This window comes from Hakea prostrata, chromosome 7 (assembly GCF_041222555.1).
Source record: "Hakea prostrata isolate BN-2017 chromosome 7, UWA_Hpros_2, whole genome shotgun sequence".
Lineage (NCBI taxonomy): Eukaryota > Viridiplantae > Streptophyta > Magnoliopsida > Proteales > Proteaceae > Hakea > Hakea prostrata.
In genome coordinates, this window is record NC_142606.1 from 34,431,167 (window position 1) to 34,450,960 (window position 19,794).

Below are 19,794 nucleotides of genomic sequence, written 5' to 3' on the forward strand. Positions count from 1 at the left end.
TAATTGGGCCAGGTCAGGATGGGTTGGCCTTGATTGGCCCTGGCCCTGATTAGCCCTGATTGACCCTGTCCCTGACCCTAATTGGCCCTGACCCTAATTAGCCTTGTCCCTGGCCCTAGCCTTAATTGGCCATATTCTTGGACCTAAAATAACAAATGTAAATTCATAAAATAATAATAATAATAATAATAATAATAATAATAATAATAATAATAATAATAATAATAATAATAATAATAATAAAAAGATATCATAAGTAAACTAAAAATAAAATTCATAGAAATATAAGATCATTCAAGCTCATACAAAATGATAAAATAGTCAATAAGTTGATAGTATTGCTTTAAACATAAATAAATTCATACTCCATAATTTTATATTGATCTATAAAAGTCTCTCATTGCTTTGATGATGGAAATTGAAAACCTCTCCCATTACTTTGGTGATGGAAGTTGAAAACCCCTTGAATTGATATCCTTATTCAACAAAAAAAATCATATTCAAAACTTTGTTAACAAGTAAATCAACGATAATTTAGTATTGATATTTTTTTCGTAGTTAAAGAAAATTATACTTTAGTTACAAACATAGTTATCTGTCCTTAATAAGTTTTTTTTTTTTTTTTTTTTTTTTTTCATTCATATATATCAGATTGGAAGACAAAGAAAGATGTCAATATTCATGATGAGAAGTTGGGGTGTAGATTTGTTAGATATTAGTTCTCTTATATTTATAATATATTATCTCGCCTTAGTCCAAAAAAGAAATCAATGATTTTTTTAAATTAAAAATGACTTAATTCGAAAAATAAAAATTATCTTAAAATTAACATAAAAAGTGAACTCATAGTCTAATATTATCAAAATGACTGAAGGTCAAAGTCGAAACTTATAGTTATATCAATGTTAATGTGAAGATTAGGGTAAAAATCTAATACATGATCAGGGTCAAATTAACATTAAGACTAGAGCCAAAATTAGGATCAGGATCGGGCCAAAATCTGGTGGATGCTTACTACATTGTTAAATGAAAATATCATTTATTTTTATTAATTTTTTTACAAAACTAGATCATGTTTTTAAAATTTGACATGTGTCAAACATTCACCCATGTGGATTATAATTAATTCCTCTCCATATGGGTGGAGGGTCTTGACTCAAATCTGAGCCAAAATCATAGGCCTAGATCAATGCCAAGATTATGGCCAAGATTAGGGTCAGAATCAGAGTTAGAATCAGGGCCAATATTAGGGCCAAAATCAGGGACGAGCCGGGATGGGCTGGGCGGGCCAGAGAGTAATCCCAGGCCTACCCTTGGTCCTAGTTCAGGGTCATAATATTTTGGCCCTAACCCGCCCTTAGGGCCAAAATCTTTAGCCCAAGCCCTATTCGGGCTCAGGGCGGGCTTAGGGCGGGTCAAGGCCACCAGGGCCAAACTTGCACCCCTAGTGTGCGAGTGGGTGCAAACCTAGGACCTCCCCGTGGGAGGGTGGGTCTTTAACCGCTTGACTAACCCATCATTGGCAACTTTCCGAAACCATGCCAAATAACAAGATTTTTCTTTCCAAAGAATAAACCCAGGTTATGGGAAACTGGATAACAGAAAAAAGTTTTGGATGTTTTGTAAAATTTGAAATTCACCGTAGAATTATGTTGCTCTTTGTGAAGTTTTCAATTTCCTCTTAAGCCGTCCTCTGTACTGTTCTTGTCAACTTGTTCATCACCTCTGAAGTCATCCTCTATACTGTTCTTGTCAACTTGTTCATCAGTATGCTTGGCAACTCTAAAGGCAAACTATCGATGTTGAACTAGGATCCAAATCCAAATAGCTTATGGCCCCACCCTGATGCTGCCCAAACTAAACTCCAAACTACAAGTTGATGGTGGTTCTGTAACTAATAAATGTCCTTCAAACAAAATGAAAAACTCTTCCCTGGTAGTGGTAGATAGATATCCCTCCTAGTTGGTACCTAAAATCCATTGAACAGATTGGCCAAAAAAAAAAGAGCAAATGAATCTATTGAAACCTGGGGGTAGCTTACTTGGGAAAGACTTGACAATCTGAAAATAAGGAACAAGGGATGGATATTCTGTGTATTCCCAAAACAGTGAGAGAGAAACAGCCAAGGATGGCAGTCTTCAACCTTCAAACCAAGCCTAACTATAAGGCAAAGGGGGAGTCTCAGATTTACTTGTTCATGCAATCCAACACCATATGGAACCGAAACCAGAACAAGACTCCTAACTCATGGTTCCACAGACCCTAGTAAAGAATTAACTAGTTCAGAAGCCTGAAGATCTACAAAGCTATACTTAAAACACAGAATTTTGGTATTCTCACAACTAGTTATGGTTTATGGCTACAGGATTGACATTATAGGACACAAAATGGAGCCGCATTCAGTTCAGATTCCCAAACTCAAAAACTGTAGCAAACATAATAATATGAAACATATTGCAATCATGAGAATAGCTTGATAAATATTTGCATCACATTTTACAAGTGGAATGGAGTTTTAAAAGCAGGAGAACGGCTTGATAAGTATTTGCATCACATTTTACAGGTGCAATAGAGTAACAAATCATGGGAACTTGATAACTATTTGCATCACATTTACAAGTGGAATGGAGTAAACAAAGGGAAAGCACATCTGCAAACTACTACCAAGCTGAGTAGTGTTGAATTTACCCACCAATTAACCATGTTGGATTGAGTCGATTGAGAGTGACTCTGTTGGTTATTCAGTGAAAACATTAAGAATACGATCAGTACGGAAGAATGCAAAGGGGGAAAATAGATCATTGTTTACTTACGGCATGGTGTATCGTAGTTGCACCACCGGGAGTTTCTAAGACAAAGCAAATGAAGAAAAGAAGAATGTTGCAAGAATCTGATTTTGATGGACTGGGTCACATAGCGGAGGTAGAGAAGATGAAAAACCTAAAGGATCCCTTTCGCAAGGACAGGGGCTAGGGTTTCACAAGAGCTAGATTCACTTAAACCCTGTGCACCCTAAAGTTTTGTTTCAGGAAACAGACACAAGAACAAATTCAAAAGTTTTTCTTCAAGTAGAAATTCTATACATTTCAATCTATGTTCTGAAATCACTAGAAACAAGAAAGTTTATCAAATGGTTATTGGCTGATTTTCCCACTCCTCAGAAACAAAAAAAACACCAGAAAATGTTTATGGGTGGGTAATGAAATGGACTCTCAGTTTCCTTTGAGACACATCATAGATAAGAGGGAAACCCATCTTAATCAATTTTTCATCCACCCATTTGTGTGCCATCCAATGATTGGGTATTAACCCATACACAAACAAACATTACAAGCAACACACAAGATATCTCTGGTATATTATCTGGTTTGAATAAGCATTCATCTCCCATATCCTATGATTATCTTAGTTGGCTTGTAATGAATGGAATCATCGTTTTTGTGATAAAGTTCCATTTCATGAATAATTGAACTACTTCCTTTATTAGGCTCCACTAAACCGTATAATGATATAAAGCTACGCTAGTTTCAATGAGGACATGTGGGCATCATAATTTTTTTAAGTTTTTACTTGGATGAATTGGATTAATATCATGATGAGTTTGGAGTATTTATAAAAGGATGAAGTTGGCTCACTCTACACTACATGATCCATAATTGCTCCTTGTGAAAACCTTTTGCAGAGGCCAATAATACAGCTTCTTTATGAGCAAAATTAACAGGACTTGAAAGAAGTACCTATCTACATTTGCAAAGAAGAGATTGTGGAGGGTGGTTTCTTTGCCAAGACCACACTAATACAGAAAGAGCATCAATAGAGTTCCACATTTCACTACCCTCCCTTCTTCAAGTTCCTGCAAATGTACCAGCTCAAAAGTTAGGAGTAAGGGATGGATATATCAATCTTTTATAAATACTTATTATATCTTGCAAAGCATTAGCTGGTCCAGGAAGCAACAGGTGATAAACAGTGTAGCACATTGATTTGTCATAATCGAAACCCGCAATTAACAAGTACCAAGTAGAAATTTTTGCATAGGAAATCTTCCCAGAGATGATCTTAACCATAAAAAATCAGCTGTTATCTGTTAGTAAGGATTTGTATAACTTCCACTTTCTTACCGTATAGCACTTACACTAGTATAATCAACTATGTTTTACATCATACAGACACAATCTTGGCACAGGCAGCCTACTATCTGATGAATTTTGTTGAGCATTGTTTGGGCGGAAACTTGACTTAACAATTAAATCATGGTAATCTTTTATAATTAAGGCTGGCACTATTGTTAGAGCTGCAGTGTTCCCCCATGCTTGTTTTATTATCATCAGTTCAATGTTCTCGTGTGTATCATGCAGTGAATCTCTTAGTTTCTTCTTCTGCCTGGGTGATATCCTCTTCATCTACCTAAATGAATGTTTATGCTGTGCTGAGTTTTGATTATATATGCTTCACTTTTACTGTTGTTTTTCAAGTCACATTTGTTATGTTAAGTTTAATGACCTGCTGTTGGGTTTCAGATAGATGAAGTGCCGGCATCCGTTGCAGAGACAACAAAGAAATTTTCAATTATCGAAGAAATCCAGATTTCAATACGATGCACGACCATGCTTTTCTTCCACAACAAGCACATCATGATTGATCTTGGCACTTTGAAACAATAAAAAGATCAAATGGGCTCTCAAGGACAAGCACGAGTTCATCGACATGGTTGAGACTGTTTATCATGGAGCCCCAAAGGGTCGTAGTTTAGTGATTGCACCCAATACTACACCTAGAAATACTGTTATTGAGCCATAGGGTAATTCCGAACTGACACAACCAAGTACCTAGATGTCATTTTTGTACTCTTTGAAACTTTAATCCTCCTAAACTTATTGGATGGAAACACTGAAGACATCAGCATATAACTTCATATTGGATCTTCCGTACTGTTCAGTGCTTTTTTGCTGCTTATGGCAGTTGTGGCCCTGTAGCTTCACCAATCCTGGTGAGATCAACTAATATGACTATCCTGACAGATTGGGAGTTTTGGAAAGGTGATAGTGCCCCAGCAGCCCCCATCCAAAACCATACTTGAGAACAACTACAGTCTTGGCGCTCTGTTTAGGAGGCAAGAATCGGGAGTAGCAGCAGGTTTTCTTTGTTGCTTGCAGTATAGTTTAAGACATTATTGGTTCTTCTATTTATGGTTGAGATTTCAAAATCTCAATTAAATGATAAACCGTGGATCTGCACTCTAATACTTTCCAAGTATTGCAATCCTAATAGAACAATTATACCCTCTAACATAAAGCCTTAGCATGCCCAGGTTAGCTCCAGGAGCATGGGTAGACATCTAGGTTGACCACAGAATTATGCATCTGTCTTGGTCAGCTGTTTATGGCTAGGCAGATCATGAGGCTCTTCTGGTACTAGAATTTCCCTGGAAAACGGGGTAAGATTGTATGTATCGGATGTCAATGTAGTTCTCGGGTGATAAGGTGTGTTCAGCATTCTCTCCCCTTGAAATATATCTAGTGCATTGTGTACATGCATTGACAAATTTTATCTTACATGTTCACATCACTGAAATGCCAGGCATTAGTTCCAGAGCTAGACTTCTTACTCAAAGCGAGGGATCCTGATGTATTCCTCATTGGCAATGGGATTCCACCCTAGAAAGCAAAAAAGATTGTTTCGCTAAGGCCTAAGGAGATCCAGTATTAACACTAACTAAGCCTTCTGTGGAGTTAGACACCTCTTTCATTCGCACATAGCATAAGGCTAAAAGAAAGGGAAGGCAAAGGAAGGGAGCAACTGAGAGAAGAATGAGAAACAAAAAAGGGCCTCACTCTTCATGTTTGAAGACCGTCATGGTAATATGGTTTCTTCATCTTCAAGCACAACTACAAAGGAAATAGGATAAAAAACAATGACATAACTGATATGCAAGTACAAGACCACCAGCTTTACTAGTTCCAAAATAATAAAAGAAAAGGAAAACCAAAATAGAGATCAGTTCCTTCTATATGATGCTACAGATAGGGGCATGAGGACCCTAACAAACCATCACATAACATCTGCGCCAAAGGCATATTCAAGGTCATGATAGATACCTTCACAGTGAAAAGCTTTGTCATCTGACCAGCAAATCATGACAATGCTCGGTAGCTACAGCAATTACAGACAAAAGCAATAGCAATTCTGCCAAAAGAAATTGCAACATGGAACTACGCACTGGATGAAATCTTCATTCTTCTCTAATGATATTTTCTCCATGTCCATTGTGACTACTATATGAGAGCATACCATGTTTAGGTACATCATCCTGAAACAGAAAGATGGAAAAAATGAGCCAGTAGGATGACATGGGGAACAGAGTTTGTTTGTATTTCGTATATGATATTTTCAATGTGTATTGGAGGGTAACAAAGAGGGCATAATTATATGAGCAAATTGCACTGGCACCCCACAATGGAGGTCTTAAAGCATTGACACCCCACTTTATGTTTAAAAAGCATAGAGACCCCAAAATTAGATTTTCATTGGATATATTTGTCAAATTTATCACTGAAAACAGTTAAATCACTATTTATTTTCAAGAACATCCCTATAATTAACAATGTCTGAAAGGTTTTCAATGACAAATTAGACAAATATATCTAATGAAATCCAATGTTGGGGTCTCCGTGCTTTTCAAACATAAAATAGGGTGTCACTGCTTTAAGGCCTCCATTTTGAGGTAATGATGTAATTTGCTCTAATTATATTATACCTTTGTTGAATTAGACGTTAGTTTCCCAAGGAATTAAAAATCATATCTAATTCTGAAAAAGAATCTACTTCCAAAGAACAAAAAGATTGCATTCGGCAAAATTTCCCATGCAAATACTAAAAACAATTAAAGTCTGATTTTCTGATGTAGCAAAGCTGCTAAACCTTGAGTTGGATAATATCCAACCTGAATTAACTCTTTCTGGTAGGGGAGAGGAAGCGATTCAAGACTGTTTGCACAGTATTAGCAACTGATTCCATACTTGATTTTGGGGTTTTTAATTAAATCAAGTTGTATATGGCCAATTTTCATGTATATCATGAACAATTTTCATGTTTTTTCCAAGGATGATCAAGGGTTCTGATTTGACAGGGAATCCACTACACTTCAATTCATTTTCAAAAAAATGAAACTTCGTTCATTGTATCCTATCGGAAAAGGGAAAAGATACCTTCTTCACCACGTCGTTGTTTAGCACTGCTCATCAAATCTGCAAAATTTCTGATGTTTAGAGCTTCCACCCTAGAAAGAAAAAAAACAATTTAATTTTTTTTTTTTTTTTTTTTTTTGGGGGGGGGGGGGGGTGGTGGTTGTGGGGGAGGGGAGAAGAGAGATATTAGGTAAAGTCAGGAAATCTTTCTTCACTAATCAATGCCTGCTTAACCTCAACAGATCCAAACAAGTCATTTGAAAATTAGAATCAAAACTCCCAAAAGGAAATGCAATAACCAGAACAAATATAGTGATAAAGACACAGAATTAGACCTTTTCTCTTCTAAGCAATAAAAATCACATAGATAATTCTAGAACAGAAACAACTTCTGAAGAAACAATAAGATAGCAAATATGACTTTCCGAACATTCGTTACGAAGCCCCGAAAAACCTTGTGTCCAGAATTCCCGTTTTCATGTGGGGAGGCGGGATTCAAGAAATTCACACAGTATCTGCTACTGATTCCAAATTTGATTACAAGGATTTTAAATGAACTTGAGATGTATATGGTCAAATTTTAGGTCAAGAAGATTCTTATCCAAAAAATAAAAATGTCAAAATGTTGAGAGATAACGGGAGTGGTTGCAAAGAAACACAGACACACACACACACACAGAGAGAGAGAGAGGTACCTGCACGCAATGCAATGCTTGTGAGTCAGTCAGCAGATTAAGTGTGTGACTGTGTGAGAACTATTCCATTAACCACCAGGGAGAGTCGCACAAAATTATGTGTGTGGAATTTTCAAGACCTTGAATCTCAAATAACTTTTCACAGTTGTAAGCTGATAAGGTGTTCAGCTTCTTCAATTTCGACAGACATGGCAATGTTTCAATAGAAATACATCCATCGAGGCACAAATCCTCTAGATTTTCCAATCTATCAAGTCCCTGAATTTTAGCTAGTTTCTGACAATAGCTGATTTCTAACCTCTTTAGCTTCGTTAAGTTAGAGATATTTGGAAATATTTCTACCGACTTGCAGCTTTCCACACGCAATTCTTCCAACGACTCTAATCTGCCAACACTCGGGATCTCAGTAACCTGCTCACAATTAAAGAGATTCAGACGTTTCAGGTTCGTCAAGGGCGAGAGATCTGGTAGAACTTCTAGTAATGAACCATCTCCATCTATTACCAGCACTTCCAACGATTTCAATTTCTGAAAAATGTTAATCTCCAGTACTGGTGGGTTGTAAAATGTCAAAACCTTTAATGCTTTCATGTTGGATAAGTCTGGTACTCTCAAGGGAGGTCGAGACCACCACGAGAGGGACAATGTTGTCAAAGACTTCAAATCCTCGAGCCCCTCAAATGACTCATTATAAAAAATGATTGTTAGTTCATCCAAATTTTTAGGAAGTTGTGTCTTTCTCAAAGAAGGGCATCGGAGCATAGACAGTTTCTTGAGGGAGCTCAGTTTCTCAAGGCCCACAATATCCGCCAACTCATTGCAATACCAAATTTGAATGGACACAAGATTCATCGAGTTTGATAAATTTGGAATTACTCTCAAAAAGTTGCAATTGGATATCCTCAATTCTTCCAATCCCTCGAGGCCCTCAATCTCAGATAACCCAATTTCTTGGAGATCTAATTTGCACAATTTTTTCAAGCTCTGAAGTTTAGGCAATTTAGTCAATGAGGGACAATTCCGCATCTCCAACAACTGCAGGGAATCCAATTTTTCTAGGCCCACAATCTCATATAACTCAGGGCAGCTCTTAATAACAATTGACACAAGATTCTTCGAGCCTGATAAATTTGGGATTATTCTCAAAAAGTTGCAATTGGATATCCTCAACTCTTCCAATCCCTCAAGGCCTACAATCTCAAATAACCCAATGTCTTGGAGATCCAATTTGCAAAAGTTTTTCAAGCTTTGAAGTTTAGGCAATTTTACCAATGAGGGACAATTCCCCATCTCCAACAACTGCAAGGATTCCAATTTCTCTAGGCCCACAATATCGGATAACTCATGGCAGTTCTTAATAACAACTGACACAAGATTCTTTGAGCCTGATAAATTTGGAATTATTCTCAAAAAGTTGCAATTGGATATCCTCAACCCTTCCAATCCCTCAAGGCCTTCAATCTCAAATAACCCAATGTTGTGGAGATCTACTTTGCACAAGTTTGTCAAGCTTTGAAGTTTAGGCAATTTTGTCAATGTGGGACAGTTCTGCATCTTCAATAGCTGCAGGGAATCCAATTTCTCCAGGCCCACAATCTTGGATAACTTATTGCAGCCTTCAATAAAAATTGACACTAGATTCTTTGAGTACGATAAATTTGGAATTATTCTCAGAAACTTGCAATTGGATATCCTCAATTCTTTCAATCCCTCAAGGCCTTCAATCTCAAATATCCCAATGTCCTGGAGATCTAATTTGCACAAATTTTTTAAGCTCTGAAGTTTAGGAAATCTTGCTAATGAGGGACAGTTCCGCATCTTCAACAGCTGCAGGGAATCCAATTTCCCTAGGCCCTCAATCTCAGATAACTCATGGCAGCCCTCAATTTCAATTGACACAAGATTCTTTGAGTCAGATAAATTTGGAATTATTTTCAAAAACAAGCAATCAAATATCCTCAACATTTCTAATCCCTTAAGCCCTTCAATCTCCAATATCCCATTGTCCTGGAGGTCTAATTTGCACAATTTTTTTAAGCTTTGAAGTTTAGGAAATCTTGCCAATGAGGCACAGTTCCATATCTTCAATAGCTGCAAGGAATCCAATTTCTCTAGGCCCACAATCTCATATAACTCATCGCAGCCTTCAATAAAAATCGACACCAGATTCTTTGAGTCTGATAAATTTGGAATTGTTCTCAAAGACGTGCAATTGGAGATTCTCAATTCTTTCAATCCCTCAAGGCCTTCAATCTCAAATATCCCAATGTCCTGGAGATCTAATTTGCACAATTTTTGTAAGCTCCGAAGTTTAGGAAATCTTGCCAATGAGGGACAGTTTCGTATCTTCAACAGCTGCAGGGAATCTAACTTCTCTAGGCCCATAATCTTGGGTAACTCATGGCAGTCCTCAATTTCAATTGACACAAGATTCTTTGAGTCTGAAAATTTTGGAATTATTCTCAAAAACTCACAATCAAATATCCTTAACTTTTCTAATCCCTGAAGCCCTTCAATCTTGATCTTGGCTAGCTTGGAGCAACCAAAGACCTCCATTAGCTCTAAATTTCTCATGTCCAAGAATCCTGATATTTCTCTTAGGTTTTCACATTGATAAACCTTGAAGCTTTTCAAAGCTGAGGGAAGATGTAGAACGCATTGGAGGTGAGGACACCATCCTAAACTAAGTAATGCCAATCTCGAAAGAGCATTGATGCCAATTGGTATCTCCACCAAATTAGGACACTCCAGAAGGTACAGTTCCTCTAAATTTGTCAGATTTGGTAGACCTGATGGGAGCGATCTCATTTTGCATCCTGAAGCATTCAAATATCTCAAACTTGGAGGGAGCTCCGGGAGGGGGATTATATCCATCTCTACACACTTTTCATCCTTTTCATAATGATACATACCGGTACTTAAAATTTGGAGATTTGGTAGGGAAGGTAGCTGTACTTCAGAAAAATCAAAGCGTAGCTCCGTCAAGGCTTCCAACTGGACCCATCTCTCTGGCAACTGGCGGATTCCTGACCCTACAAGGTTAAGTATTTTGAGAGAACTCAACTCACAAATGCTATTTGGGAGATACCTTAGATTGCGGTTTGAGTGCACATTCAATGTAACTAAACTTTTTAGATGACCAATGGATTCATCAACTTCAACCAAACTTCCACAACAATCAAGATGCAATATCTCCAACTGTTTACTTGCTGACAAGTTTGGAGTTCGACATAGGTAATGACAACTACTCAGCTTCAGAACTTTAAGAGTTTCTACCACCTGCAGAACAAAGTAGCAACAAATTCATTATTAATTAATTGATGGTGTTATCCTTTTCTTTTTTTGGTAACATTGATGATATTACCTTATATACACAATTTATGGCAAGAGATTACTAGATTACAATAGTCAGAAAAAGAAAGAGAGTTCATATTTTCAGATCCCTACCTTGATGTATTGCCAACCCATCCAATTTTCTGTGATCTCACTATAGGACAAATCAAGAACACGCAGTCTCCTTAGATTGGTTGGTACAAATTGTATAGGGCAACTCTGCCAACTAAGATATCTCAATTTTGGAAATGAGTGCTCGAGGTTTCCAGCAACCTTGGTATAATTGACCTCAAGTATCCTTAATCCAGTCATTTCACCGAATCCATTGATGATCACACGTTTGTCATTAGAGGAGCAGTTATACTGGAGTCCTTCGACTTTCTTTGTTCCCTACAAAACCAAGACATTCACAAAGTTTGCTTACCATACATATAATAATGGAACAATAACCACATTCAAGTCATTACAATACTATACGGCCTGAAATATTAAATATTAGAAGCTGTGCTGTGGGTATTGGTTCCTTTGTAGCATGGATCCACGCATGCATGTCCACCACTTTATTTAAATGGTGCATTTATTTAATGATATCTTTAGCTGAAACTATGTGGATACTTATTCTCTAAAGCATCTTAACATCTTTATGGTAAAAAACAAAATTTTTGATATACTAATTATTTATTGAGAACAAACCTCTTGGGTACTTAGTATTTCCTTTATGTCCTCAAGCGACCATAACCTACTACGTTTCCCAAGCACGTCAAAGCTTTCTTGGCGAACAATTTCCCTTCCAAGGTCTCTTAGCTGATCATGCATGCAGATCTCGTTTCTTTTATTAATATCGATGAGTGACTTTAAGCAAAGATTTTCAATTCTTAAATGTGGGCCAAACTTAGAGCCACCCCATATATGACATGCAATGTCCTTTTCCATTCCAATAAAAAAGCAAGCAATATCCAAAAACATGACTTTCTCCTCATGATCTAATCCATCATAACTTATTCTTAATATCTCTTGCACTTTTTTGTCAGGAGTGTTGGCTAAGTTCATCACCACTTCTTTCCATATTGGTTCTCCTCTCAGATATAAATTTGAACCTGTAACCTTGAGTGCCAAAGGAAGTCCCCCAGTAGTTCTTATCACATCTCTTGAGAGTTCCAAAAATTTTTCTGGAGGATGGTCCATCTTGAAGGCATGCCTACTGAAAAGTATAAGTGACTGATCTGGATCCATTTCATTGGGCTTGTATATGTTGTCTACTCCAATGCTATCTAAAACACGCTTGTCCCTTGTGGTAATAATAATCTTGCTACCAACACCAAACCAATCACCCTCCCCAATTATTGCATTCAAATTACTATCTCTATCAACATCATCAAGAACAATTAGAACTTTTCGAGTGGATAATCTTCGCTTAATCAGACCAATTCCTTCATGGACACTACCAATATTTGTATTCTTCTGGTTCAAGATGTTGGTAACAAGTTGACTTTGCAAATGGACAATTCCTTCATTTGTTTTGGTACTTTCTCGAACACCTTCTAGAAAGCAACATCCTTCGAAATCACAATAGACTTTATTGTATACACATCTAGCAATTGTTGTCTTACCAATACCACCTAAGCCATGGATCCCCACAATCTGTTTAGGCTCAACGCTCAGCAACTCCTCTATTTTTTCTACATGAGAATCCATTCCGACCATGTCACCTGAAATAGTCAAGGGGATCTTGTCTAATTTACTCCATACTTCTTCGACAATTAATCTTACTAACTTCCCTTCGTGCCTGCATTATCCAAACAAGAAGAACAATAAATGAGCTGAATGATGATATTAATATCCTCTCATTGAAGAGTAAATTGCTTACAAAATAAATGAACATCGGTGAGAACTGGTATGATATGCTTTTAACGTTATTGAACAACTTGTTTAAATGAAGTAGGTCTTAGGAATTGGGAATGAACCATAGCATAAAAACATAAATAAGCTCCTGTGAAGATGTAAATTTGGAATTAAATACAATCAAATCTCCACTCTTATCGAGATGGTTTTGGTTTAGATTATTGCGACCCCAGGACCAACCCAAAATACAGTGGAAGCAAAAGTGCCCAACACCGATTCAAAACTAGCACAACCCAGATTGGACCAAAACCAAACCTATAATATAGCCTGAATGCATTTAAAAGTCATGTTTTACCCATAGATTTTTGTGGACACAAGCTGAATCCAAGTCGAGCCCAAGTTGAACTGAAGCCAACCAGCTAACTAATTGTTACTAAGAAACTGGTATAAACCCAATACCAAATTTTTTATATTGATTTTGTTCTGATTTCCTGTTTACTCATATAAATCCTTGATGAGCCATTTATGTGTCAAATCTTTGGGCAGAAAGCATGAATTTTATATAGTTACAATATAGATACCTTTGGTTTTCTTTTCTTTTCTTTTTTCTTTTTTCTTTTTCTTTTTTTTTTTTTTTTTTTTTGGTTTTTTTCCCCTTGTTTTAAGATTTTTTGGGAGCTCAATGAATATTTGGGATTTTTTGGTGTGATACCTACAATTTTGCCCATAAAGTGATCCAGTTTATTTTCACTATTGTGAAGAGGGCTAAAATTCAAAGCATGGAATGCATGTTTGGGCCACATCCATCATTCAAAGGAAATTATTTACGATCTAGAGCTTTATTTTTATTTTATTTTTGGAGAGGCAATTAATCCAAGTGTACATAAGAGGCCCGCAAAGCAATCAAAGATTAGGATCTTCTTCCCTCATATGAGTTGACCTCCTTCCAATTTGTCCGTACTATCCAAAGTTAGTTATTTTCTTTTTCTCTTTTCATTATTTTTCTTTCCTTTCCACTCTTGGTCCAATCTCCACAATTTCTTTTTATTCTTCCCCCCCCCCCCTCTCTCTCATTCATCTCTGACAAGCTCAATTTCACTAATATATATTCTTTTTTGTAATACCCCTACTAAATTTTAACTTGGTGCTATGATGTAGGGACCCAAATCAGAAGGACCAAGCACCTCACTCACTCAATGCTATGGTCCATACAGATGGACGATAGTGCACCCAAATTTAGACACCTAGAAGATGACAGGTTGGAGACCTTAGTCGTGCGACATGAAGACTTGATAGCAATATGGGGGAAGATCCCATCAGGCAACAACGGTTCAGCCTAACCCTACTCAAGTATGCATATTATGCCAGTGAAGACAGAGGTAGCCATATTGGAATGCAAGAGGAGAAGGTTCCCCACACAAGGGGATTACGAATGTAGATTGCACATTTCTAATGGATGCACATTACATAGACAAAGGATTAGGTAATATGATGTACTTGTATAGTTTAAAAACTAAATAAAACAAGGTTCATAGCCATATTTGGTAGGTTAGAGTTAGAATTGGAAGTCAAGTCCTCCCTATGAAATGAAGGCCTCCAAGTCTAGACAATAACATAAAAAGCCCAGAAGAATTGGACTTGTATCGATTGAGTTATGGTCCACATAGTGCACACCGGCCAAGACCCGGTTGACTTCTATTGACATCAATGGGCAAACTCTAAAATTAATCAAGTTAAACCTAGAATTAGGAGGAAACCTAAAGGCTTTCAGATAGAAGGATTGGGATGCACTCATCTCTATGAGGGAATGATCCAAAGACTAGTTAACAAATGTTTTGATCAAATCCTAGAATTGATTGAATTGCCAATGATCTAGCAAAGGAAACCTAATAAACTACACTCAATTTGGAAGGTACTCGTCCAAAAGCCCCAAACAGAGGTATTGGATTAGAAGGAACAGGGAAGCCTAAGACCAAAACCCAAACACCTTGGATCTGAAGTTCAACAAGGAAGAGGTAGCGGTCTATCGGAGCCAGTTGATTGAATCAACAGCCACGTTCCAGGTCCGATCAGTTGCCACCTGCTAAACATATAAGTTGAGGCTTACAGCTTCCAGGACTATCTAGCTAGCGTCTGAAACATCAGTTTGGGGAATTTAGAGACGAAGTCTTACACCAAACTAAGCGAAATTACTTCAAAACAAAGGTGAGGGAAATTGGATGCAGAACCTATGATGGAATCTGATGCAATCCTCAGATCACTAAGATCAAAATGGAGGATAAACAAACAGAGAAACAAAAAAGAATGTCATTTTCAAGACTGGTAGCTCTTCAAGGCTACAGAAAAAGGACTCTTCAAGTTCCAAATTAACTCAATAATGAGCAAAATGATTCATCTATTACATGCTTTATGAGAGGCCACAAGGGCTTACATATAAAGGAAAATGGAAAATTCAATTAAGGTAAAACAATCTTCCATCTAGAGGATATTCTAACACCTTAAATAGATAGTAGCAAACATTCTAATCATTTGAATAGAAAGATAACAAAAATGCTAATTATTAAATAAAAGGGTAGTCGCATATTTGACCAAGACTTGCCAATTTAATTGGCCTTGTTTTCCAAGCTTGCAAGATCTCATATCTCCTCCCTTAATTAGTTGGCCATCTTGCAAGGATTTTCCATACAATGTACGGAAGAATTCTAAATGTGCCAAATCCATAAAGTGGGAAACAATTTGTAAGGGCGGGCATGAGTTGGCTTTTGGAAAGTTTAACCACCATCCACTAAACCTTATCCATGTGATTTACTGGATCAAGACCAATCTTGGTTTTGGTTCGGTTCTTGATATGGGCTGATCTCCTCAAGGCCTTTGGATGTCCAGCCTTAGCATCTATGACATCTTCATGCAGCTGCAAACTTGCATCAGAATCTACTTTACTTGAATTATTGCCGAACTGTATATTGTCTTGAATGATAAGAATGATGTGATTTAGCTAGATTATGCATGCATTGGGGGGGGCAAGCTATGGGTGGTTATGTTTTGTTATTAATGTTGCATCGTTCTATTTAAATTTCCATTATATTTGTCAGGCTTGGGCTGTTTCTTTTTAGCTACACTGGAATGGAGGATCATGATCTAAATATTGAATGGGGGGTTGGCTGCAGCCCTCTGCCTCCCCATGTTCATGCATCATAATGTGCTCATGCATCATAACACGTCCAAATGCATGATCTAGTTGCATGATTAGGATAATCCCTGAAATGTTGACATCCTATCAACAAGGGTATTTAGATTGGCAACCCGTGGCATGGAGTAGCGGTACTGGCGGGCACCTGAGAACAGAAAGAAAGTTGTAAGGGACCCTAAGTACTCTAGTGTACCATTTATGTCATGCCAAGATAGTGGAATCTCGAGGTATGGCATAGGGTTGTTGGGGTGCTTATCCAAGATAGTAGAGTCTTGAGGAGTAGTACTCCTAGAATGGCTAGAGATACCAAGCAAAAACTGGAAGGGCTTCAGGAATGGTATCGCTTAACCATAGAAAGCACTACAAGTAGAAGACCCGGGCATGGTTAGGTACATCCCTGACAGACGCCAGTTCTATACCAATGGTTGTGCATTTCATTTTCATGAGATGGAAAGGATGATTGGGAATTGGTGGATAGGTTGATGAGCGAGATGAGTGGATGAAAATACCCCTGAACACTGATCATGGTGTGGAGTGTGGACCCTACCTAGAACACTCTATCATTAAGATATGTGTGGGACCCACCCATAGAGGACTAGTAGTGTGGGACCCACCCATAAAGGACTAGTACTATGTTTAATGTGTGATACAATAGTTAGCGACCAGCATATTGATATGTGAGATTTTTTGGCATATAGGGTTGTAAATCATGCATTATGGATGTGATTGTTTCCCCTCATGAGTTCAATGAAACTCACCCTATGGACATTTCCCTTTTCATAGATAAGAGTACTAGTGTTGGGCCTCTAAGGATCATGAAACCCTAGCATACGAGGGCCCTGGTGGAGAGGAAGTCACTAAGTATGTGAAGGCAGGGCATGACTTGTTGTATATATGCTCTGCATGCTCTTATGAATCATAGTTAGCTGAATAGGATGTAGCCTCTTGAGACAAAGACCTTCCTTTCATTTATTTTCTATTCATTTGATTAAGTAATTTAAATTAATTATTAAACATAGATGGATTAGGTTTGTAATAACATTAGACTTCCGTTTACATATTTGGTAATCAAACATTTTACTCTCATTCTTTTGCCTATCATTATGTATTATAGTTTGAATGTACAGTTGTAGTACCACGTCCATGGTCCACGGGACTATTGGATGTCACGTGACACCAACTCAGGCTCAATAACCCAGCCCATTTTGGGTAGGGTATAGTTGGTACTAGAGCCATGGTGTTCTACCATAACTTAAATTGTAACACAGGCCCTCTGAGGCTGATGGATCTAAGTGGGCTTGTATCTAGGAATAGGACTTTCAAACAGGGTGGGACAATTTACTAAAAATAAAAATGGAAAATGGAAAATGGATGAGGACATAGCCATATAGAAGAGAGAAGCCTCATACAGATGAAGAAGTCATTTTAACATTAATAAAAAGTGGATTACAATACTGGAACTACATCACAGCCCACCAACCAAAAAAGAAATTATTAATAACTATTGAAATTTGAAATCACTGGAAGCCATGGGGGGGTTTTAGTGGTGGCATGTGCCAATTAGATGAGATCCACGGGACTGTTGGTCGAAAAGATCCACCAAGTCCTTCAAGTGGGAATCCACCTCAGGCCTAATGGGGTGTGCGTCACTCTTCATGGCATCCTGAGACCATACACGGCATTCCCGAGACAAACCAACTAATCCAACACCAAAGACTATTGGGCGTGGTGGCTAGAATGGATGGGGATACACCCCTATGCTGAACCAAGGCTATTGATGAGTTGAAAACTTAGGGATCTGTAGGTGGAAATCATTGAAACTAGGGGACAACCACGCCAAGAGACTTGGATGGTCAAGAGCACTACTCAAGAGACAAGGGCAAAATCTCTAAATCAACAGGAGCAAGTGAGCAACAAGTAGAGCTTAGACAAAGACCACCCTTCCTGGTTTGCTGCCAATGCTTATAGCCCAAGATGTGGTTGGCATACTGTGTTATGTGATGCAACAACAATAGGCCTAGAGGACCACCCTATTTTAGGGCACACAGTAGCAAGTTGTGGGATGCCTTAATTGTCAACCATGCCCTACCATCCCAGAAAAATCCTACTAGGACATACACCCAATCAACAACAGAGGCCTGATAGGCTAGGGAGATGAACCCATGGCAAACTCATGGAGAAATTTTTGAAGATGCAAGTTCTAACATTCATTGGTGTCAACAATGACCCACTTCAGCTTACCTAGTGGATCCGGGAACTAGAAAAGACCTTCGATTATCTGGGGTGCAACGATGCATAAAAGATTACTTGCACAAGTTCGAGGATGCAACATGAAGTTGATTCTTGGTGGAGCACTACGAAACCAAATCTGGCCGCTTTATATCCAATGGTCACCTAGGAACACTTCAAGGGTGCATTTTGCATAAATGACTTCCTAGATGTGGTAAGAGAAATGAAGGAAACTGAATTTAAAACTCTACAACAGGGGTTGATGTCTATCCTAGAGTATCAGCAGAACTTTTAGGAGTTGTTTTTCTTAACAATAGAACACTTGAAGGAAAACAAAGCCAAGCAAAGAAGTTCTTGAAGGGGATTAGACCATCCATCAGAGCCTACTTGATGTGCCAACCCATTTAGAGTTATGGATATGTGTTGCAGGCTATGAAAAGCATAGAGGAGATGGAGACATAAAGTCCTAGACTCCTAGTGCAACAAGCAGCAACAAAAAGGAGCATGCCATTAACATATCGAGAAGCCCAAAAATTCAACCGGCCTCTTCCACGCTCCACAGTGTAGGGGCCCTATTGATAGCGACCCACGTTCGACTCCTCATAGTAAGCTCACCAGCATGCCCGATCTATGCGAACCCTCAACTTGCAACCTCAGCAAACCCAATCATTTCCAGAGTTCTAACATGTTTCTATGGTGGAAATCCATGTCACATTTCCAAGGTATGCCCACAGCGCCTGCCTTTACCTGGCGCAGCGGCAAGTAGAGTTTGTAGAATGACAAAGGTTGAGGTTGGGTTTAGTTAGATAGTGGTGACAGGTACGACTCTAATGCTTCTATCCCAACACACCCAGTATTTGACACTAGGACACCACATTTTTGCCCCTCCAACCTTGGCGAGGGATATGTATATTTGGGCTAAGGAACTTGAGGGTGGTCTTATAATGAGAACCTCGACGAGCATGGGGTTAGCGAGGTCTATAAGCTGGGTTTAGTTCAGATGGAGGGATACTATTGGATATATCGGACTTCGGTATCAGTCTAGGGATGGATTGACTGATGATGCATCGAGTGGTCATCCTGTGCCTTGATCAAAAGATACAAATTCAAACCAAGAAATGTTTCTCCTTATGATTTCCCAATAGACAAGAAAAGGCCCAACATGTAGCTACTTATATCAGCTCTCAGAACATAGAAGTCAATGGACAGAAGATGTTAGGGATACTTCATTTTACCGACATCAAGAAAATGGACCCCGGCATAATAGCTAGGATAGAGGTTGTAAAAGACATTTTGGAGCTACTTCCGAATGACTTGA

The 19,794-nt window shown here is 38.2% G+C and overlaps 1 protein-coding gene across 4 annotated transcripts in view; it reads right to left on the reverse strand.

The window, feature by feature from the left end:
- Positions 1 to 1,548: 1,548 nt before the first annotated feature.
- The window catches only part of LOC149010948 (disease resistance protein RPP5-like), a 58,857-nt gene continuing 40,611 nt past the window's right edge, over positions 1,549 to 19,794 (reverse strand). For 2 of the 4 annotated variants that reach the window (XR_016174786.1, XR_016174788.1), the window contains exons 2-6: positions 11,909 to 13,001; positions 11,330 to 11,605; positions 7,883 to 11,161; positions 7,209 to 7,279; positions 3,882 to 6,310 (exon numbers count right to left, since the gene is read on the reverse strand). Coding sequence is in view for 1 of the 4 variants with exons in the window: in XM_089164390.1 (XP_089020516.1) it covers positions 7,943 to 11,161; positions 11,330 to 11,605; positions 11,909 to 13,001 (4,588 nt within the window). In the remaining 3 variants the exon portion in view is untranslated. Of the gene's footprint in view, positions 3,854 to 3,881; positions 6,311 to 7,208; positions 7,280 to 7,338; positions 11,162 to 11,329; positions 11,606 to 11,908; positions 13,002 to 19,794 lie in introns of those variants that run through there. The other 2 variants (XR_016174787.1, XM_089164390.1) reach the window with 2 other exon arrangements.